The sequence below is a fragment of the Hibiscus syriacus genome, unplaced genomic scaffold (genome assembly GCF_006381635.1).
Source record: "Hibiscus syriacus cultivar Baekdansim isolate YM2019G1 unplaced genomic scaffold, ASM638163v2 tig00111095_pilon, whole genome shotgun sequence".
Classification (NCBI taxonomy): Eukaryota; Viridiplantae; Streptophyta; class Magnoliopsida; order Malvales; family Malvaceae; genus Hibiscus; species Hibiscus syriacus.
The window spans coordinates 8,512,316-8,537,267 of NW_024062980.1; the positions used below are offsets into that span (position 1 = coordinate 8,512,316).

The 24,952-nt window shown below is 33.5% G+C and overlaps 1 protein-coding gene and 1 pseudogene across 2 annotated transcripts; both read left to right on the forward strand.

Annotated features, from left to right (window-relative positions):
* Window positions 1-628: 628 nt before the first annotated feature.
* Window positions 629-3,002, forward strand: LOC120152877 (annotated as a pseudogene).
* Window positions 3,003-5,514: 2,512 nt separating this feature from the next.
* LOC120152657 (aspartic proteinase Asp1-like) lies at window positions 5,515-7,879 on the forward strand. Of its 2 annotated transcripts, XM_039164843.1 has the most exons (9): window positions 5,524-5,633; window positions 5,787-5,935; window positions 6,167-6,284; window positions 6,380-6,609; window positions 6,727-6,957; window positions 7,054-7,192; window positions 7,283-7,474; window positions 7,582-7,654; window positions 7,728-7,878. In XM_039164843.1, the coding sequence occupies exons 1-9, from the start codon at window positions 5,631-5,633 to the stop codon at window positions 7,823-7,825; spliced, it is 1,233 nt and encodes a 410-aa protein (XP_039020774.1). In that variant the 5' UTR covers window positions 5,524-5,630; the 3' UTR covers window positions 7,826-7,878. The 2 variants fall into 2 exon arrangements, with proteins under 2 accessions (XP_039020773.1, XP_039020774.1); XM_039164842.1 differs by having other exon boundaries at window positions 5,515-5,935; window positions 7,728-7,879.
* Window positions 7,880-24,952: the final 17,073 nt, after the last annotated feature.

The following is a 24,952-nucleotide window of genomic DNA, read 5'->3' on the forward strand; positions in this document are numbered from 1 at the left end:
TAAAAAATTAATTTCAATAAATAAAATAAAAATATTCCTAAATTTCAGTAACCAGTAGTGTAGTTTACCCCTTTTATCATGAAAAAGAAAACACAAACACCTTAACGGAAACCCGAACATACAAGCAGCTAAAAGATGGAGACACAATCAGCCAACAGATACGGATATAGATATCAAGACAGTACAAAACATGTCGGCATTAACGGAAAAAATGAAAAAATTATTAGATTCTAATTCATCACGACATATGATCTCAATTAATAATATTTTATTTATCTTACTTATGTCTAAAGTGAATTTTTATTTTTTTTTATATATAAATAAAAAATGGTGGTTATTTAGAAGTTATTTTAAAATTTGTTATTCTTATTCACTGAGATCATAGATAACATGATGAGTTATTTTAAAATGGTTGCAACGAAAACTCGAACATACAAGCAGGCACCAGCTAACAAATGGAGATTCAATCAGCCAACAGATACGGAGATAGAGAAAAGATACCAAGACACTTGTACGAAACCTGTCAGCATTGACCGACAAATTGCCATTTTGTTTTTGGCTTAGAGACCCTCAATAAGTCTCTCTATTTCCTTCTTCCTTTGCCAGTTTCCACCTTTTTCCTTCCGCCATGACCACCATTGCCAATGTTGGTGCTTTGTTTCTGCCAGTATCTTTACCAAGATCACGCTACATTACTTAATATGTGGCTTATATTTTGAGGTTACTCATTTCGGGGCATTAAAAAGGGGTTTAGAGTATTTGCTAGCTTGGGGAACAAGAAGAGCCACTGGGGAACTCTCTTTGATGTTGAGGATCCAACGTCTAATATTCCACAATGTCAAGGGAAGTTGTTCGATGTTTTATCAGGCACTGGAACGAGCTAGATACGATATTTGGTACTGCGATTGGCGGGCTCGGCAAGATGTACTCACAATCATGCTTCATGAAAAGGTGGTCTTCAATCTCAACATGATGATCTTTCTTCCTTAGCACTTTGAATTTGTGTTATTTGCTACTTTACCTGTGTGCTTTCAAACTATTGTATTTGTTTTTACTTATCAAGAAAATCAAGTGTTGCAGGTAGTGCAAGTGTTGAATCCTCTAGCTCGTGAATACAAGTCGATCAGAACCACTAGAAAAGAACTTGCGGTATTGCAAGGAGAATTAGAACATGCTCAACAACAGGTAGATGAAATCAACAGTTAATGGAAATAAGGATTCATATAATTTAATTACTACTCGTATGCATCAGTTATAATTGACTAAGGAATAACAAAAAGAGGTCTCTATTTTGGTATCAGCCAAATTCGACTCTGATTCGAGAGAAATAACAGGTCCATATATTCGAAGGAAGGGTTGCTGCTGCTTTGGGTAAACTAGCTTGCATGGAGGAATTGGCGTATGATAAGCTGTTGGAAGATGGAACCGCAACAGAATCCAATGTAGCATCCTCTTCTAGCACACCAAAACAATCTTTGAAGAACAAGTCGCCCCGAGAAAACTTGGATGTGTCGGGTCCGGTTCAACCATATCACCCCGACTGAATAATTTTTGGTATCCCGTTGCTTTCTCCACTCATCTCAAGGATGACACTATGGTAAAGCATATTCAAAACTATAATATTGCTTATCATCCAATTCCGCAACACATTCACATACTAATTCTACATTATTGTTCCTATTACTTCTCATTGCAAATTCCGATCGACTGCTTTGAAGAACCATGGGTTCTTTTTCGTGGAGATGATCGGAATCCGGGATGCGTCCAAAAAACTTGTGCACATAGAGCATGTCCTCTTCATTTTGGTTCGGTTAATGAGGGTCGAATCCAATGTCCCTACCATGATTAGTATGAGTTTAGGAATTGTACATTTTAAAAGCAAGACAGATATCAGTGAATGATTTAGACCTTATATTAGTTCTATATATCTGGATGGAAATACACAACTGATGGGAAATGTGAAAACATGCCGTCGACACAATTACTCGATGAGCAGATAAGATCATTTCTATGTCTCGAGCAAGAGGGAATGATATGGATTTGGCCGGAGACAACCATCCTTCGGCAACGCTTCCTCCCTTACGACCTCCTGGATTTGAAATCCATGCTGAGGTATGCTTTCTTTATTGTAACTCGGTGAAAACAATGGACAACTTTTAGTAAGAATCTGCACTATCTCACACCATATGCTGATAAATGCCAATTTGTTATCGACCTTCTGGTCGAGCACGGAATACTCTGGACCTCTTGGATGTCCTTCATGCACCATTTGTTCACACTTCCACATTTTCCAGGGGATGGACAGTTCCAAGGTTTGTTTTCGCAATCAAATTGGCACATGATTTATTGCTGTGTGATTTTGATCTTACTTACCGTGTGCAATGTGAACATTGCAGTTCGGTGAAGTTCTTGACGCCTGTCTTGGGTCTCCGAGGGTACTGGAATCCTTATCCGATTGATATGGAATTCCGGCCTCATTGTATGATGCTAGCAACCATTGGGATATCAAAGCCGGTGAAAATGGAAGGACAAAGTACCAAGGAAAGCGCAACACATCTTCACCAGCTTTATGTATGCATACCTGCATCCAGAAATAAGACGAGACTGTTATATAGACTGTCTCTGTATTTCGCACCCATGTTGAAGCACGTTCCTTTTATCCATTATTTATGGAGGCATTTTGCAGAACAGGTAAAAAAAATCTTTATTATCCACTTTCATCTCTCTTACTATTTGTAGTGTTTTTTAGTAATTTATAATGATTATAAAGTAGTATATATTTTGAAGATTTTTTCCGTTCTACGCTTGATTCGTACGTACAGGTGCTAAACGAGGATATGCGACTCATAATGGGGCAGCAGGAACGTATGGTGGACGGGGCAAACATCTGGAATGTGCCGGTGGAGTATGATAAGCTGGGATTTAGGTACAGATTATGGAGAAAAGCTGTTGAACAAGGAGCCGAACAATTACCCTTCAGCCAACCTACGCAAAATTTCTAACTCTACCCAACTTTAACATCTCACTCTCATTTTCTTTTTCCTTTTCATTCAAGTGCTATTAGTTTATTCAAAATTTAACATATTGTTTAGTAGTTTTATGTTATTTTCGAGGGATTTCTGTGATTGTATTCTGTTCATATAAGTTTTACATGTCGCGTTTTAATTTGATTTGTTTTCTTTTTGGCTACCACTCCGTAAATTAAAATTTCTTGCTTTCAATTTTTTATATTTGATTTATAATTTACTAGTTTAAGATAAAACAAGATTTGTTTAGAATTTCATATATTATTTAAATAATTTATTAACATATTTTATTTATGGCTATTTAAAGTTAATATTATAGATACTTGTTATATGTAGGTGATCTTTCAGTCACGATTGCAAAAATATGGATTCGAATAATTTAAGAGAATTATTGAATTATTTCATTATTTTTCCTTTTTATTTAATTATAATATTTATATATACTTTTATCAAGTGTATAATATAATATTTGATTATTCGAATATGTAGGTGATCTTTCAGTCACGATTGCAAATTATTATTGGATTATTTAATAATTTTTTTTATTAATTTAATTTTATCTTTAAAATTTGTATAATATTCAAATTATTAAGCAACAATATATTAATATAATATTTAATTAAAACTAATTTGATTAACGGAAAAATATATTCTATTAAAAAAGTAAAAGGCATCAAATCAATTAATTAAAATAATTACTGAAATTGTATCATTCCCTAATATAATAGCAGTGGGTACAATTTTGCCTAAATACCACGACTCAAAAGTCAAATGATATGTAAAACAAATTGAGGGAACATACAAAGGACAAGTTTATTTTATCCGACTAATTCAGGTAAATATATACGAAAATGCAATGAATCTTTCTTTTCATAAGCATGTCACACTTCAAGTTGTGGTGTGATTCGATTTGGAAATAATTAAAATTAAAAATATAGTTTTTTAAGTAAAAATATTTTAAAATCAATATTGTTAGTGACATCTTAAAATCTGATTTTGTTTATGTAATAAATTTAATCAAATGATATAATTTTTAAAATTATATTAATTGATTTTTATATTTAATTAATTATATTACTTTCGTTATTTAACCAATATTAATCGTAACAGTACTGACGTGGTAATTAACTATATCAATGTAACATTTCATGATATTAGTACGGTGGTTTATAATTATGCCGTAACAATCCACTTGTAATAAGATAATACTTTTGGAAAATAGTAATATTAGAATACTAATTGATTCTAAATTTAATTAAAACTTAACTTAATCCCAAAGCACATTTCAGATATTAGCAAACGGAGTCTGAACTCTAAAGTCAACACTCCAAGTCCTCCCTGGTTGCTTAATCCCTAAGTTAAAGTCCAAAGACCCTCACCGACTGCACTAAAATAAAATCAAAATTAAAATGCTTTCTAATATTAAATATGACAATATGTGTAGTTTTGCCATGCTGATTGTTCATGTTATTTTCATATACTTAAAAATGATATTTAAAAAAAAATATAAAACTATTAAATTACTAATTTTTTTTTATAATAACTATCATGACATGTTACACGCTACTTAAAATCAAATTTCATTAGTTCAAGTTAACGGGATTTCAATTTTTTTAAATCAACATTTTTTTTCATAAAGCTTTTTTAATTTTGATATCTTAAACTTGAATTGTCATTTTTAAACAATATATATATTATTATTATTTAAAATTTATTTTAATTTGAATCTCATCCAATGTAAATTTATACTATTATATTTTAATTATTAATTTAAGTGTGTTTTATAATAATTAATTATTATTATTATGTTTATTCATATTCTTATATTCAATTACCCCTGTAACTTGTATGAACCAAATTATATCATCGATTAAAGGAATTGTTGTTATTCTTAAAAAAATTTGGTTAAGCGCCAACGGCAGCAACGAGGGTAATTACATGTTAATTGTCAAATAATTCGTCAAATAATTCAAAGTATTTAAAAAGAAATATTATTTTGTAAACACGTTAACTTAATAAAAAAATGTCATTGAAACTTAAAAAAGTTTTCTTTCACATTTTTTAAAGATATTCATATTCCTATATTGTAAAATCTAAAAACTAAATAAAAATAAAATTCAACTCAAACACGATTTCACAAAACTTTTCGGTTTCAATTTAGAAAAAAAGTAATTTTCATTTTTTAAAAATTAAGAAACTCTTTTATAAAGAAAGTTAAAATATATATATATATATATTTATTTATTTAATACTTAATTTTGTAATAAAATATAATAAATAAAATAAAAAGTTCACACATTTATATTCGGAGTATTTTATATGTTTTTCTCACTACAGTTTATAAAATTTTGCAGTGACAAAATTTTCAACCGATAAGCTTTTCCGTGTGGAGAAACGCGTTAAGGCCTAAACCAGTTGAATTGAAACTACCAAATCCCTAGAGATTCCTTACCCCTCTTCTAAATTCTCTCATTTTAAATCTTTTTAATTCAAAAGAAATTAATTTTTTTAAATACAGGAACTGAAAAGAGCGCGCGTATATAGTCAGAGCCCCCAACAAAGTCGATTTCGCACCTTCCTCACCAAGTTCTCCCAGACTTTTCAATGGTTTATTAAGTACCCTTTTGCTCTCTCATTCCTAAAAATCATATCTTTTCTTTTTGGTTTTTTTCTTGTTGAATCCTCTAAGTTGAAATGGCTAGGCAGGAACTGAAAGGAAGAGGAACAGTGTCATTGATGATCAACGTGTTGATCTTTCAGGTTGTTCGTTGTGCATCTCTACATGGCTGTTTTGCAGCAATCGGTCAAAGCCCACCTCCTAGGAAGAGATCCACTGTTTTTCCAACGGCTGTTAATAGTCTTGGCTCCTCTGTTTATCTTCCTGTTTATGGCAATGTCTATCCTCTTGGGTATTGCTTTCCTTCTTTCTTTAACCCCCTTTTTCTTGCTTTCTTGGATTGATGGGTTTGTTTAATTTCTTGGATTGATGGGTTTTATCTATATGCTGTCTTTCTTATGATTTTTTTTGGGGCCAAATAACCAATTTCCTCATTATTAAATTGATAGGTTTCTTGGGGTTTCTAGTTTTGCAAATGGTTTCTTTGAAATTCATGGAGTTTGTGTTTATAATCAATCATCAGGTATTATTCTGTGACAGTTGGAATAGGCAACCCACCTAAGCCATTTCAGCTTGATATTGATACTGGCAGTGACCTCACTTGGGTCCAATGTGATGCCCCTTGTACTGGTTGCACCCTGGTAAAATGTCTTACTATGATCATGCCATTATTGATGATTCACAGTGCTAGGTTGCTATGATGATTGATGCCTTTGATCTTCGGTTTTTTCGGCAGCCTCGTGACCGACTTTACAAGCCGGCTAAGAACAACTACGTGTTTTGCAAGGATCCCATATGTGCCGCCCTTCAATCTCCGAATCCACATCAATGCCGGAACCCTAATGAAAAATGTGGCTTTGAGGTTGAGTATGCTGATCATGGTTCGGTTCTTGGTGTCGTTGTCTCAGACAGCTTTCCCTTACGACTTGTAAATGGCTCGGTTTCTTATCCTCACTTGGCCTTTGGGTAGGTATTTCGAAACAACTTGTTAATCCCGATACCAAACTGAAAAAGTCTGGAAATTTGCACAATTTATGTATTATGTTTGTATAGTACACTCACTTGTGTTTCCCTCATCTGCAGTTGTGGATATCGTTTACAAAATCGCGGTCCACACCCTCCTCCTGCCACTGCCGGAGTACTCGGACTTGGCAGAAGTAAAGCGAGCATCTCGTCCCAATTGAGTAGTATGGGTGTAACACGAAATTTGTTTGGCCATTGTTTCAATGATAAAGGAGGGTTTTTGTTCTTCGGAGCTGATTTCGTCCCTAAATCGGGAATGAGTTGGACATCGATTTTACCAAGTTCCTCCGAGTAAGGCACCATTAGTCAATATCTTCTTCTAACCTCGTTTAACAATTCCTTGTTAGTTCTTAATATATATTTCTTTCTTGTTCATTTTCATCTCAGTAAACATTATTCTTCCGGTCCGGCACAACTATTTTTCGGTGGGAAGCCTACTGGTATTAAGGACCTCAACGTTATCTTCGATACGGGAGCCACCTACACTTACTTGAATCCAAGAGTTTACGAAAATGTTCTTAATCTGGTGAGACTGGGACATCAACAAATATCAACCCATAAAACCTTACGAATGCAAACACAGTACATGGAATTGAATCTTTGCTTTGGTTTTTAGATAAGGAAAGATCTCCGCGGAAAGCCCCTACAAGAAGTGAAAGATATAGCTCTTCTAATCTGCTGGAAAGGCAGTAGGCCCTTCAAATCCGTGCTCGATGTTCGGAACTATTTCAGCACTTTCACGTTGAGTTTTATGGGCTCTAGTAACGTTCAGCTACAACTACCACCTGAAGCTTATCTCATTGTCACTGTGAGTAACTCCGAAACCCTATACAAGTAATTGAAACAAACTGCAGTTACAGGAAGTTAGATGATAGATTTCGGAGAATGCAAAAGTAACGAGTTCACGCTCCTCAGGAACATGGAAATGTATGCTTTGGAATTTTGAGTGGCGCCGAAGCCGGACTAGGAACTAGCAATGTGATTGGAGGTAAGAGTCTGTAGATATATGTATCTATACTCAGGCAGTTAATTTTCTTCTTATCTTGTTGTTTGCTGTCTAGACATTTCATTGCAAGGCAAACTGGTGATATACAATAACGAGAATCATAGGATCGGATGGGCTTCTGCGGATTGTAGTCGAAAGTTTAGCCGATTTTGAATCTCTTCTCTTGTAATATGGAATGGGAACTTTTATACAGAGAAACTAAATGATACAAAAAAAAGAAAGAAAGAAAGAAAGAATAAAAGGCTCCTTCCTTTACCAGAGGTGTACATAGTTTTTGTTTATTTAAGCCTCTCATTCCCATGATTCATCACTGTTTGGTAATTTATAAGGTGAAGAAATGGAGTTAATTATCAGATATATATTAATTGTGGAATTTATAATGTCCATTGTTATATTTTATGCAGTAAAGTGAGATCAAATTCCCATATCATTCTGTTTTGTGGCCACCTCGAAGGCAATCAGAATATCCTTTTTCTTTTGAAAATGTAAAATCGATGAGTAGTTTGAACTCGACTCGGTCAAAACTTCACTTGAGTTGATTGAACTCGAGCTCGACTTGAGATCTTAACAAGTTGAGTCGATCAAAATTTAACTCGACTTAATAAGTTCGTGAGAAATTCATTAATTTTTTTTATAACTTTGTAGTAGTTATCTTAAAAAATTATTTCATTCAAAAAATTACTAGTTTATTAATGGATAATAAAAAAAATGATAAATTAGTAATCTATTAATTTTCTAATAAATAATTAAAAATATTAAATTATAAATAAATAATTATTATTTTACAACACCCAAAAATCAAACCCTAATTATTAGTTTAATGTACTTATGGATTGTTATTTTGGTATTTATACTTTTAATTTGTTTCATACACTCTTGATATTTTTTTTTGTTAAATTTATTAATTTATGTTTATATTAAGTTCTATATAGTATTAATAGATTTTACTTGTAGTTAAAAAATAAAATAAAACTTTCGACGAGTTTAACGAACAACGAGCAAGGAGTCGAGTAACAAATTTTTTTAACGAGCATGAGTTGAGTAAAAAAAATTTTAATGAGTATGAGTCGAGTAATATTTTAACGAGTTTAGCGAAAAACGAGTCGAGCAACAAATTTTTTTAACGAGCACAAGTTGAGCAAAATTTTAACGAGCAACGAATAGAATGTAACAACAAAAAATTTTAATGAATACAATTCGAACAGTACCCAACTCACAATGGACTTCGTCGATAATCACCCTACTCATGCTTGAAGTGAAACGACTCAATCATGGTAATTCAAATACAATGGACCCATCCACAGCTAAAAAATGATTTGGGTAAACTACGCGACCGGATGCCATTGAATTTGAAGGTTAGTATATATTATCTATAAAACTAAAACTCATACCATTTTAATCTAAAACTTTCATTTTGATTCGAATTAAATATTAGACAGTTAAAATTTAAACTATTTGATGATGATGTGAATATATCTTTTCATCATTCATTGACGTATGTAGATCACCAAACCTTTTTTGAAATTAAACTCTAAATCGTCGCTCTGGTGGCTTTCTCCAACAGTCAGCGCTCGAATTTCACTTACAATCACCCAAACAACCATGGTCTCTTATCCATCCAATTCACCCATAATCATCATCGTCCTCACTAATTAACCATCCACCAGAGCATAAACCCAACAACCCTACAACAAAACCGAAATGCACATGCTCCTCTTTCCTTGAAACTAACAAAAAATAATCAAATTTTATCTCAAACATGTAACATCCTAAATCTGATGAGCAACCTTAGTTTATGAATGCCACATTCAGCTATTAAAGTAAAACAAATCAAAATATCATATTAAAATGATGTTATAAAATTCGGAACTTCTTTAATTAGTAAAACAATACTAACAATAAATTACAAGTTAATATAAAAAACAACTCTTACATGTACACTTAAATAATCATTTACTGTACTTTTAGCTTTTTGCTGAGACTACTTCGATTGTGTTGTTGTATCATAACAATCCACAAAACCTCTAACCTATGCACAAAAACAATCTGAATGCTGATGTAACACCCATCTCTCATATACCCTTCCGTATAAGAGATACAGATGTCACATCACTTTTAAAACAGTTCCTCATTTGAAAACCCATAAAAATTTGTTTCATTTTATAAAACATTTTTAATTTACTAAAATGCTAAAACATGCATTAATTTAAGTAGATAAACAAAAAAGTAATGTTCAAACATTTCACTATTTTTCATCATGGTACATCAAATGCTTTTCATAGCGTTTTTACTAAATATATTACATGTCAACTAAATACATCAAAAAGTATACATCAATGTCATACTGTTACTGACGAGGCGACCCTGGCTTTGATGTCCGATGATCTCCTTACTCCGCTTGTAGTAAAACCTACGCGTTAAATTAACACACACTAAGAAATTTTCTTAGTAGAGGCATAAATAATCATAATCAAAATTCTAAACACAATTATATCATGACAATTCTAATTTCCAGTAATTCTTTCAATTCATTAAACACTCTATAGTTTACATTGGTAGTGCTAATACCGTCATTTCTCAACCATTACTATAATTTACGTGGGTTGCATACCCACTACCAATACAGAAATTCACCTACTTATTATGAATTTCTTATGTTTGCACATATAGTTCCCATATAGAAATTCACACACTTAGTATGAATTTCTTAGTTTGCACACATAGTACCTGTACGAAAATTCATACACTTAGTATGAATTTCTTAGTTTTGCACACATAGTGCCCATACGGAAATTCATACACTTAGTATGAATTTCTTAGTTTTGCACAGATAGTGCCCATACGGAAATTCATACACTTAGTATGAATTTCTTAACTTTTTGCACACCGAGTGTCATTTGGTCATCACCATACATATATCAATCAATCATACATCTATGACTATCGTAACATATAGGTACATAATAAATGCACTCACCTGGTTTGTCTCGCTATTGTATCCATAACGCAAAGCTGATTACTACGGTACTTTGCCTTTGCCTTTTGTTTTGCTTGATTCAGGAGCTTGATTTCTATCTACTCAAGCATCCATTAAAAAAACGTACAATATCAATTGTTAGTATATTACCTAACAATTATACTTAAACATTACTCAAGAGTACATATTATTTAAGTTTTCTATAACAATAACAACCTATATTAAAATTTCTGGCTCCATAGTATCGATACCCTACCATGGTATCGATACTACTATACTATGGTGCCGATAGTCTATTATGATATCGATACCATTTTTGCATTCTCTTATCAATGGTATCGATACCTTCCTCAGAGTATCGATACCCCATTTAGGTATCGATACTACTTGCATCAGTATCGATACTTCTCAACTGATTCTTCCAATTTCAAGCCTATAGTATCGGTACTGTTCTATCAGTACCGATACCCTTACCCATATTTTCCATTTTTCATCCTGATTCTTACCCAAATTTAGTCAAATTTCCTTATCTTTACACCCAACATTGCTATTAAACTATTCTTTACTTATCCCTACTAACTTCCCTTCATTTAGCTTCTTAAAACATCTAACATCTCCCAAGAACATTTCAATCTAATAATCACTCTAATTTTTCTAACTTGTTTTTAAACCCATCCAATGCTTATAATCTCTCATTTACCTCTTTGACAAGTCAAATCTACTAGTAAACATCAATAAACACTCTTATCTTAACATATCATTTCAAAACCCATTTTCTTAAATCTCCAATATTTCCTCTATCTCATAGTTTTAATCTTATATAACCTTTCCTTAAGCTTACATATCACTTAAGTTTGTAAGAACCAACCAGAATCGAAAGGAAACACTAACCAATTAAAACCTTACCTTTGCTATGGAGTAGAGCTTTTTTCACGGGAAATAAGAAGAAAAGAGGGATAGCTTTTTGGTAACTTATTTCCCCCTTTCCCCTTTTCTTTAATACTTTATTAAATAAACCTTTAAATTCATTTTCCCTTAAAGGACCAAAAGGACCTCTTAATCAATCATTGTACAATTTAGTATAAACCACTACTCCAAATCATTCTTATATTTTATCATTTAATCAAATAAATCCTCAAATTTTAAATCCCTTCAATAAAGTCCCTGATTCTATATTTGGGGCATTACAATTCTACCCTTAAGAAAATTCATCCTCGAATTTAAAGAAGTACGTGAAACGAAGAGGTGTGGAAACTGCTTCCTCATGTCCTCATCTCTTTCCTAAGTAACTTCTTCTACCTTATGATTATGCCAAAGCACTTTAACTAATGGAATCCTTTTGTTACATAATTCATTGGTTTCCTTAGCCAAGATCCGCACTAGTTCCTCTTAATAAGTTAAATCTGGTCGGATCTCTATTTCTTCAGCAGTGATAACATGGGATGGATCTGATCTGTACCTTCTAAGAATCGATACATGGAAAACATTGTGGATCTTGTCCATATTCGAAGGAAAAACTAATTGATAAGCTACGGGTCCGACCCTTTTTATGATCTTATAAGGTCCAATGAATCTCGAACCCAACTTTCCTTTTCGCCTAAAACGTAATACCTTCTTCCAAGGCGATACCTTCAGAAATACTTTGTCCCCCACTTGATATTCAATTTCCTTTCTTTTCAAATCGACATAAGACTTCTAGCGATTTGAGACTATCTTTAGATTGCTCTGGATATTTTTCAATTTTTCCTCCATATCTTTCATCAATTCCGGACCAACCAGGTATCGATCTTTCAGTTCAAACCAATTTAATGGTGTTATGCACTTCCTTCCATACAAAGCTTCATACGGGGACATCTTAATACTCAATTGGTAACTATTATTATACTCAATTTTGCTAAAGGCAAATATTTTTCCCATGATCCTTTAAATTCTATCACACATGCCCTTAGCATCTCCTTTAATAATTGTATAGCTCGTTCTGACTGCCCATCTTTCTGCGGATGAAAAGCTGTGCTGAAGTTCAATCGAGTACCCAATTCCTCATGCAAATACTTCTAGAATCTTGAAGTAAACCTTAGGTCTCGATCGGACACAATCAATATAGACACTCAATGCAGTCTAATTATCTCTTTTACATACAACTCCACATACTTATCCATCAAGTAGTCTACTCAAACTGGAATAAAATGAGCCGTCTTGGTCAATCTGTCCACTATTACCCATATCGAGGCTGAGTCTCATTAAATTGGGATAATATCATGTCTGGCAGCATTTATCTCTTTTTCACCAAAGTTTGTCTCATTCTCTCTACTCTTATTCTTTTTCTTCATTCCAAATCTAAGACAAGGGTCAAAGCTTTTAGTTTTGCAAGCCTATATAACCACATTCTACATCTTCCAAGCTTCCATTCAAGCCCCTATTTGTAAGATTTTCATGGTTTTTCCAAAAGTGGGTTTAAGAGGGGTTCATGAAATATTAGGATTCTAATATGTTTTTGGGAGTTTTAAGCTGTAGAAATCGTTCCAATCTTTCCTTAAGTCCTAAAATGAGTTTGTCGTAACCGGTTTTCACCCAGGCACGAAATTTTTGCTTCGGCAGGAAAAGTGATATGAATATATGGTTTTAAAATGTTTTGGGAGTCGCCATCGGCCTTTTGGGTCAGGTAGGTCGAATACCTAAAAATTATCTTTTAAAAGAGTTTTTAAGAAAATATCAGTTAAAAGATAAACTGATATGAGTATAACCAAAGATTCGTTCTTTTTAATAATAAAAAGGGATTCATGGTCGGTTATATTTGGGGAATGATTAGCACCCCCACAACGCCCAAAATTGGTACTTATTAATTATAAATTGTCTCTATTATTAAAATTCAAAAATATATTTAATTCATAATCCTGTTATTTTAAATTTATAATTTTATGAAAATATATTAATTTAAATATAAATAAGATATTTATTTATTTACAAATATCAGAAAAGGGCTTCTAGGTGCTTTAAGACATCTCTTTTCTTCTATATTAAAAATAAATAAATATTAAAATATGATTTTTTCTAAAAGTAATTTAAATAAAATAAAATTTATAAATAAGATTTTAAAATAAATAAATAAATTTATTTATTAAATATATGTATTTATGATTAAATACTAATAATAAAACATATAAAATTTTAAACTATAAATGAATAATGAATAAATTTAATTCAAACTATATATAAAAAATATAAAATTTGTAATAAATAAACATATAAAAAATAGTGACTAAGTTAAAATTAAATATCTAATTAGTAATTAATTATTTAAAATTACAAGGATTAATCATGCTATTTTACACTTTTATTAGTGATTAAAATAAAATTATCTTAAATTCAAATATTAAATTAAAACAAATTAAAACATGCTTGTTAGATTAAAATAAAATTAATTAGAATTATAAGGGACTAAATATGTTATTTTACCTAATATACATATAAAATACAGGTAAGGACTAAAACATAATAAAATAAAATTTGAAGACTGAATTAAAACGTTCAGAAGTTAGTTTCAGTGACTAAAATGAATAATTACAAAACTGAAATGGTGGAGGAAAAGGTTTAACCATCAACGAAATTACATAAACACCCTCCCCCAAAACGGCGTCGTTTGGGAGAGGGTATTTAAACCCAAAACCGACTGGCATTGTTCTCATTTCTTCATTTCCTCTTCTCTCTCTAGCTGAGAGAGAAGAAAAACTCTCTCGTTTTTCTCTGTATTTCCCTCGTCGGAGGAAAGGCTGACCACCGTCGGCCACCGTGTTCCGGCACCGACAACCGCCGCCGGCCACCATTCACGGTGGCCAGAATTTACAAACCCCCCCCAAATTGAAGATCTTCTTACCCTAAAGCCTAATCTAGCCTTTGTTTTTCTTAGAAAGTCTCAGAGCTTTGTAGATCTACGATTATTACCTTCGACTTTTTGTATATCCAGCGATGAGTGGAGGCGAGTTGAAACTCTGATAACGGCGCAATTTCCTCGATGGTAAGTTTATTCAGTTCTCTTTTTTTCGGTTTGCTGCTTCTCTTGGTGTTTGGTGATTGCTCTATGTTTTTCTCCATTGTGGCTCTCTGTTTATTCTTGCTTTCCGTGGCTGTCTCCCCCCTTCCTCTTTGTTTTTGCAGGTTCAGTTTTATAGACCTCGATGAGGCTCTCATCGGACCGTATAATAAGGCGAACTTCAGTGAGTCACCAAGCTATGGCGGTGACTTACCATAGAGCATTGATTTGGTGAGGCAGCTGGCTTCTGGAAAGCTCGGCGAGGCTGGCGTCGTGGAAACAATAGCGTCGACAGCGCCTGGTTGGACCATCTGGCAGCTGGAACGTCTGGAAGCTGGAGAGGCGGCTGAGACGTGGCCCTAGGGTTATCATAACCATAGGGTTTCCTTCTGGAGGGTTCTGGACCTTTGGATCATAGCTAGATCCAACGGCTATGATGTTGGCGACTGGGGCAAGAGATGACACAAACCCTAAATTGGGTTTAGGGTTTCATATGGGTTTCTGGATATGGGTCGGTCACTTTTGGGCTTCAGATTTTGTAAAATGGGCCTCCGGGTCCTGGATTTGTAATTATTTATTTAATAATAATAATATATATTAATAATAATAATAATAATAATAAATAATAATAATATATGAAAGTGAAAAATTAGTGTCTACAGCTGCCCCTCTTTATTCATTCTTGTGTTAACAAGAATAGAGCAAAGACGAAAAAGACAATAATTTTTCATTTGGCTTCTTTTGAGTAGGATGGAAATGTTAAAAACATCATGCACTGAAGGGCTTACAGATGACCCTAAGGTTTTGAAAATATCAAAAAGCTCCTGAAGGCTTTTTGAAAACATCGTGCATTGTAGGACTTACAGATGACCCTAAGGTTTTGAAAATATCAAAAAGCTCCCGAAGGCTTTTTGGAAACATCATGCACTGTAGGACTTCCAGATGACCCTGAGGCTTTGAAAACATCAAAAAGCTCCTGAAGGCTTTTTGGAAACATCAAGCATTGTAGGACTTACAGATGTGGGAAATAGTTTACTAAGTAAGAAACTATGGAAATCGTTTTCTTACTATTCAACAATTTCATTTTCAGAAAAGATTGAATGAGAAACTATGGAAAATTGTTTTCTCATTCTTTTTCAAAATAACTTGTTGATTGGGTAACATGCCCCATTTCAAAATAACTCGAAATAACTGTCTCAAGCGAGACAAATCTTTGTTTTAAGAAAAACAATCTCAAGTGAGATAAATTTTTGTTTCAAGTGAAACTGTCTCAAGCGAGACAAAATTTGTTTTAAGAAAACAATCTCAAGTGAGATAAAGTTCTGTTTCGAGTGAAACTGTCTCAAGCGAGACAAAATTTGTTTTAATAAAAACAATCTCAAGTGAGATAAAGTTCTGTTTCGAGTGAAACTGTCTCAAGAGAGACAAATTTTGTTTTAAGAAAAACAATCTCAAGTGAGATAAAGTTCTGTTTTGAGTGAAACTGTGTCAAGCGAGACAAATTTGTTTTAAGAAAAACAATCTCAAGTGAGATAAATTGCTATTTGAAAACATCCTGCACTGTAGGTCTTATGGATGTGGGAAATAGTTTACTAAGTAAGATACTATGGAAATTGTTTTCTTACTTTTCAACAATTTCATTTTCAAAAAAGATTGAATGAGAAACTATGGAAATCGTTTTCTCATTATTTTTCAAAATAACATGTTGATTGGGTAACATGCCCCAATCTCAAGATAATGTTGTTGGAAATAGTTTACTAAGTAAAAAAACTAAGAAAACCGTTTTCTTACTTTTCAACAATTTCATTTTAGAAAAGATAAAATGAGAAACTATGGAAATCGTTTTCTCATTATTTTTCAAAATATCATGTTAATTGGGTAACATGACCCAAACTCAATATAATGCTCATTCTTGTGGATTACGTCCATCTATTCTTCAGATGTTTGCGTGATTCCTGTATTTGCGGTTTTGAATTCTACCTTCTTCTTGTAAGGTATTTTCATCATGAATCTTCTTGTTCTTACGAAGATCTGTAAAACTTCATGTTTGAATGCACTCAGATGTATCAATGTAATGCATTATCTATTATGCAAATGATGTTCTTATGAATGCATGAATGTTGATGCAATCTTCATTTGATTTCAAAGTGGTGAACTTGGTCTTCCTTCACTTCATCATTTATTGCCAAGGTTACCTCTGGATATCAGTGTAGCAACTTATGCCATGAGGCTGAAGAACCATTTGATCAACTGGTATCTTTGTGTCTTCTTTGCTTTATTAAAGTCTCAGAGGAAATGTTTCATTTATGGAACTCTTGCTGTAGTCCAAACTATTATCTTGATGCATCATTCTGTCTTTGATAAAACCAACTTTCTTTGCTTGGACTTGGGTAAAAATCCAATAAAGCTTTCATATTTGAAAAGAGAATCTATCATCTTTAAAAAGAGAATCTATCATCTTTGAAGAGTGTAGATGTAGATATGTCTGACTCAGTGGGGATTAATTCGGAGAGTAGAGTCTGTTCTGATTTGACTCTTGAAACAGATCTTAAGGAAGATTTATCCTAATTCCTTTCATGTCTCCACATCTAATTAGATCTTGAACAAGGCAACTTGGACCATATCATGTCGAGATGCTTAACAACAACTTATCGTTCAACCATAATTGGCTCCACTAGTTTCTTGTTGTTAAAATTTCTGTTTCCCTTCTGTGGAAAGAAATCTTCATCATATCTCACTTCAAAGCTTGGTGTTGAAGAAGACAAACATCATCTTGGATCAATAAATGAAAATGTCATATGATCTGCAGCATTGGCTCAGCACCATAATTACTGGTTCGTAAAACATTTGACAATACATGCATCATCTCATGTGGTTTCTGCTCAGATGTAAAACATTTGACAACACATTCATCCTTTTCTGTGGCTTCTTCCAAGATTTCTCAATCATTAAAGCTCCTTGCCTAGTGTTTAAAGCTTTTGTATGATGTCACAAGACCATTTGAGAACAAAACTCAATGGGAATACAAATGAGATGTTGGTGTGACCAAAAAGTTGGTCAAATTCACAAAATGTGCTAGTGCTGAATTGAATAAGAGATACCAACTGATCTTGATATTATCTCGAGTAAGGGAAAGTGTGATACCGATCACGTTTTCTTCTATAACTGAGCGTTGTAGAAAGTAGAAACACTTCAGCTATAGGATCCATGTGAAGAACGATATTCGTAGAATTCTTGCTGCTGGGGATGAAAAGCACATGATAAAACCAAAATAAATGAAAACTCAGTTCAACCTAGCTGGCAAATATAACCTCAGTAATAACGGGAAAGAGCAATATACGTAAGCCAAGCCTCTTTATTCAATGTCATCAAGTAAACAAAAACTGACGTGAAAAACAACTTCATAACCTCAATAGTATGGTTGAAACTAACTGCCAGGAATCTCAAAGAAAAATTTTCAATCATCAATGATACAGAGAATGCAAAATTCAAAGCCAAGATTTTGACTAACTGAACCTTGGATCAAATAGTCTGCCTGGGGATCATTTTTATTCATGCAACTGTGATGTATCTTAACAAAGACCGCGGTATCATGTGACACATGGTTAAGAATATTTTAAATTTATAATCCTGTTATTTTAAATTTATAATTTTATGAAAATATATTAATTTAAATATAAATAAGATATTTATTTATTTACAAATATCAGAAAAGGGCTTCTAGGTGCTTTAAGACATCTCTTTTCTTCTATATTAAAAATAAATAAATATTAAAATATGATTTTTTCTAAAAGTAATTTAAATAAAATAAAATTTATAAATAAGATTTTAAAATAAATAAATAAATATTATTTATTATAAATATATGTATTTATGATTAAATACTAATAATAAAACATATAAAATTTTAAACTATAAATGAATAATGAATAAATTTAATTCAAACTATATATAAAAAATATAAAATTTGTAATAAATAAACATATAAAAAATAGTGACTAAGTTAAAATTAAATATCTAATTAGTAATTAATTATTTAAAATTACAAGGATTAATCATGCTATTTTACACTTTTATTAGTGATTAAAATAAAATTATCTTAAATTCAAATATTAAATTAAAACAAATTAAAACATGCTTGTTAGATTAAAATAAAATTAATTAGAATTATAAGGGACTAAATATGTTATTTTACCTAATATACATATAAAATACAGGTAAGGACTAAAACATAATAAAATAAAATTCGAAGACTGAATTAAAACGTTCAGAAGTTAGTTTCAGTGACTAAAATGAATAATTACAAAACTCAAATGGTGGAGGAAAAGGTTTAACCATCAACGAAATTACATAAACACCCTCCCCCAAAACGGCGTCGTTTGGGAGAGGGTATTTAAACCCAAAACCGACTGGCCCTACGGGCCATTGTTCTCATTTCTTCATTTCCTCTTCTCTCTCTAGTTGAGAGAGAAGAAAAACTCTCTCGTTTTTCTCTGTATTTCCCTCGTCGGAGGGAAGGCTGACCACCATCGGCCACCGTGTTCCGGCACCGACAACCGCCGCCGGCCACCGTTCACGGTGGCCAGAATTTATAACCCCCCCAAATTGAAGATCTTCTTACCCTAAAGCCTAATCTAGCCTTTGTTTTTCTTAGAAAGTCTCAGAGCTTTGTAGATCTACGATTATTACCTTCGACTTTTCGTATATCCTGCGGTGAGTGGAGGCGAGTTGAAACTCCGATGACGGCACAATTTCCTCGATGGTAAGTTTATTCACTTCTCTTTTTTTTCGGTTTGCTGCTTTTCTTGGTGTTTGGTGATTGCTCTCTGTTTTTCTCCACTGTGGCTCTCTGTTTATTCTTGCTTTCCGTGGCTGTCTCCCCCCTTCCTCTTTGTTTTTTCAGGTTCAGTTTTATAGACCTCGATGAGGCTCTCATCGAACCTTATAATAAGGCGATCTTCAGTGAGTCACCAAGCTATGGCGCTGACTTACCATAGAGCATTGATTTGGTGAGGCAGCTGGCTTCTGGAAAGCTCGGCGAGGCTGGCGTCGTGGAAACAGTAGCGTCGACAGCGCCTGGTTTGACCATATTGCAGCTGGAACGTCTGGAAGCTGGAGAGGCGGCTGAGACGTGGCCCTAGGGTTATCATAACCCTAGGGTTTCCTTCTGGAGGGTTCTGGACCTTTGGATCATAGCTAGATCCAACGGCTATGATGTTGGCGGCTGGGGCAAGAGATGACATAAACCCTAAATTGGGTTTAGGGTTTCATATGTGTTTCAAGATATGGGCCGGTCACTGTTGGGCTTCAGATTTTGTAAAATGGGCCTCCGGGTCCTGGATTTGTAATTATTTATTTAATAATAATAATATATATTAATAATAATAATAATAATAATAAATAATAATAATAATATATGAAAGTGAAAAATTAGTGTCTACAGTTGCCCCTCTTTATTCATTCTTGTGTTAACAAGAATAGAGCAAAGACGAAAAAGACAATAATTTTTCATTTGGCTTCTTTTTAGTAGGATGGAAATGTTAAAAACATCATGCACTGAAGGGCTTATAGATGACCCTAAGGTTTTGAAAATATCAAAAAGCTCCTGAAGGCTTTTTGAAAACATCGTGCATTGTAGGACTTACAGATGACCCTAAGGTTTTGAAAATATCAAAAAGCTCCCGAAGGCTTTTTGGAAACATCATGCACTGTAGGACTTCCAGATGACCCTGAGGCTTTGAAAACATCAAAAAGCTCCTGAAGGCTTTTTGGAAACATCATGCATTGTAGGACTTACAGATGTGGGAAATAGTTTTCTAAGTAAGAAACTATGGAAATCGTTTTCTTACTATTCAACAATTTCATTTTCAGAAAAGATTGAATGAGAAACTATGGAAAATTGTTTTCTCATTCTTTTTCAAAATAACTTGTTGATTGGGTAACATGCCCCATTTCAAAATAACTCGAAATAACTGTCTCAAGCGAACCAAATCTTTGTTTTAAGAAAAACAATCTCAAGTGAGATAAAGTTTTGTTTCAAGTGAAACTGTCTCAAGCGAGACAAAATTTGTTTTAAGAAAAACAATCTCAAGTGAGATAAAGTTCTGTTTCGAGTGAAACTGTCTCAAGAGAGACAAATTTTGTTTTAAGAAAAACAATCTCAAGTGAGATAAAGTTATGTTTCGAGTGAAACTGTCTCAAGAGAGACAAATTTTGTTTTAAGAAAAACAATCTCAAGTGAGATAAAGTTCTGTTTTGAGTGAAACTGTGTCAAGCGAGACAAATTTGTTTTAAGAAAAACAATCTCAAGTGAGATAAATTGCTATTTGAAAACATCCTGCACTGTAGGTCTTATGGATGTGGGAAATAGTTTACTAAGTAAGATACTATGGAAATTGTTTTCTTACTTTTTAACAATTTCATTTTCAAAAAAGATTGAATGAGAAACTATGGAAATCGTTTTCTCATTATTTTTCAAAATAACATGTTGATTGGGTAACATGCCCCAATCTCAAGATAATGCTGTTGGAAATAGTTTACTAAGTAAAAAAACTAAGAAAACCGTTTTCTTACTTTTCAACAATTTCATTTTAGAAAAGATAAAATGAGAAACTATGGAAATCGTTTTCTCATTATTTTTCAAAATATCATGTTAATTGGGTAACATGACCCAAACTCAATATAATGCTCATTCTTGTGGATTATGTCCATCTATTCTTCAGATGTTTGCGTGATTCCTGTATTTGCGGTTTTGAATTCTACCTTCTTCTTGTAAGGTATTTTCATCATGAATCTTCTTGTTCTTACGAAGATCTGTAAAACTTCATGTTTGAATGCACTCAGATGTATCAATGTAATGCATTATCTATTATGCAAATGATGTTCTTATGAATGCATGAATGTTGATGCAATCTTCATTTGACTTCAAAGTGGTGAACTTGGTCTTCCTTCACTTCATCATTTATTGCCAAGGTTACCTCTGGATATCAGTGTAGCAACTTATGCCATGAGGCTGAAGAACCATTTGATCAACTGGTATCTTTGTGTCTTCTTTGCTTTATTAAAGTCTCAGAGGAAATGCTTCATTTATGGAACTCTTGCCGTAGTCCAAACTATTATCTTGATGCATCATTCTGTCTTTGATAAAACCAACTTTCTTTGCTTGGACTTGTGTAAAAATCCAATAAAGCTTTCATCTTTGAAAAGAGAATCTATCATCTTTAAAAAGAGAATCTATCATCTTTGAAGAGTGTAGATGTAGATATGTCTGACTCAGTGGGGATTAATTCGGAGAGTAGAGTCTGTTCTGATTTGACTCTTGAAACAGATCATAAGGAAGATTTATCCTAATTCCTTTCATGTCTCCACATCTAATTAGATCTTGAACAAGGCAACTTGGACCATATCATGTCGAGATGCTTAACAACAACTTATCGTTCAACCATAATTGGCTCCACTAGTTTCTTGTTGTTAAAATTTCCGTTTCCCTTCTGTGGAAAGAAATCTTCATCATATCTCACTTCAAAGCTTGGTGTTGAAGAAGACAAACTTCATCTTGGATCAATAAATGAAAATGTCATATGATCTCCAGCATTGGCTCAACACCATAATTACTGATTCGTAAAACATTTGACAATACATGCATCATCTCATGTGGTTTCTGCTCAGATGTAAAACATTTGACAACACATTCATCCTTTTATGTGGCTTCTTCCAAGATTTCTCAATCATTAAAGCTCCTTGCCTAGTGTTTAAAGCTTTTGTATGATGTCACAAGACCATTTGAGAACAAAACTCAATGGGAATACAAATGAGATGTTGGTGTGACCAAAAAGTTGGTCAAATTCACAAAATGTGCTAGTGCTGAATTGAATAAGAGATACCAACTGATCTTGATATTATCTCGAGTAAGGGAAAGTGTGATACCGATCACGTTTTCTTCTATAACTGAGCGTTGTAGAAAGTAGAAACACTTCAGCTATAGGATCCATGTGAAGAACGATATCCGTAGAATTCTTGCTGCTGGGGATGAAAAGCACATGATAAAACCAAAATAAATGAAAACTCATTTCAACCTAGCTGGCAATGATAACCTCAATAATAACGGGAAAGAGCAATATACGTAAGCCAAGCCTCTTTATTCAATGTCATCAAGTAAACAAAAACTGACGTGAAAAACAGCTTCATAAGCTCAATAGTATGGTTGAAACTAACTGCCAGGAATCTCAAAGAAATATTTTCAATCATCAATGATACAGAGAATGCAAAATTCAAAGCCAAGATTTTGACTAACTGAACCTTGGATCAAATGGTCTGCCTGATGAATGAAGCAATTATGTATAGTCAGCTTGACTATCAATGTTTCACCATTTTCATTCTTTATATCTTTCCGTCTCATTGGAAATATTTGCTCAAGTCAATGATCTTGACACATGATGATATGGGTCTTCAACATGCCCCAGCATTTGCTAATACGAACGTTCAAAATACCTCAACATTCCTGATTCTGATTGAAATGGGCTTTCAACATGCCCCAACATTTGCTTCTTGTTAATCTGAGCCTTCAAAATACCCTACATGGATCTGTCAGACGAGCCTTCAAAAATGCCCAAATATTAATACCAACATGGGCCCTCAGGATGCCCCACATGAAACATTTCTGTCTGAAATGGGCTTTCGAGATGCCCCAATATTCTGCTTCTGATTCACTCTCAATGTCGGTTTGACTGGAATATCATGATCCGAATGAGGTCCAATTTTGACAATGCACTTTTGTAGGTACTTGTAGCTTTATTCATGCCCCGAATCTGCTTATCTTGAATACTCTCATTTTGGTGTCACTAAACATCAGTGTTGTCAAGTAACTGGAGGAATTCTCTTCATGTTGTCAAAAACTTATTAAGTGCTCAATCATTATGACAGAAATGTCTGAGATATGTGCCTCTTCCGAGTGAGGTGACCATTTACAGTGGTACAGGTTCTTGAAAAGTCCGCACTCATACAACATGTTGATTCTGATAACTAACCATCTGATTATGAAGTGATCTTTCAGAATGATTTCACAGATATTGATAGTTCTTTCTGATACCGAGGAAATCCTAAATTCTGATTCTGATGAGGAGAATAAACTGTTATACTTGACGAAAATGAGGTATTCAAAGGTTGAGGCTTCAATAGCCATGGAGAGATGTTGTCTGAATTCATCAATTGCAGTGTTGACAAATTTTATATGTACTGCTCAAATGGCTAAGACTGCTGACGCACTTCTTCTGGTAGAAGAGAGGAAGCCATTATGCAATGACCCCAAACCAATCAGATAACTCAAAGAACACTTCCAGAAGATGCTATTGGACCTCCTTATTTCTATTATAAGAAATTGGCACTTGTTCCAATTGGTGCTTGGACTGAAATATCACAGTACTAATGTAGAGCCAGAATTTGTAGATTCAAAGTATTTTCATGTTGTGGCACTGAAAAGGGGTTATGTTAATAATCTGCCAATTGAGAACATATTTCCTTTTATTATGCTTCCTCCTTGCGCCATACATGATGCTTTTTCATTGACACAAAATGGTGGCCTTTCTGGGCTCCCAGAACAAAGTTGAATTGTTTACAAATATATACAGGAAGTGCCAAATTGACAGAAAGGATCCGTAAGGCTCTTGAAGCTTATGATGAGTCACCTTTGAGTGTCCAAAAGTATGTTCTTGATGAGTGCCGAAAATGGAATCTGGTATGGATTAGAAGGAATAAAGTTGTTCCACTTATATCTGATAAGGTGGAAATGTTTTTAGATTTCCCTAAAAACCATAAATGAGGAAGAGGATCTGCTAGAGACATGTTCCCCGTTGTATCAATGTTCTGTCTCTTTTCTCTGGGATCAGTGATGCAGAGGTTGCCTTATACTGTCTTGGCATACCTTTGAAGGTAGATGTGTAAGAACTGAATAGAGATCAGTTGGAGCAATTGATGAGTAGATTTGGCGAATTCGACCTTGTCGTCGATGGCATCCCATGTAACAACCTTACTGGAACAAATAAACATCATCAGGATGAACTAGAAGATTTTTGTTGGTGCCTTGCAATGACTGCTACAACGACTTTTTTCTATTTCTCCAAGATACGCACTGCCATATTCCACTCTTCTCAATATGAAAGGTCTATAAGTGTAGAATCTGTTCCAATGTCTTATTATGTACCATATGTTCTCAAATTCAAATTCATCAATCTTCTGAAGGACATAATGGATATCATATTGACAATGAAAATGATCG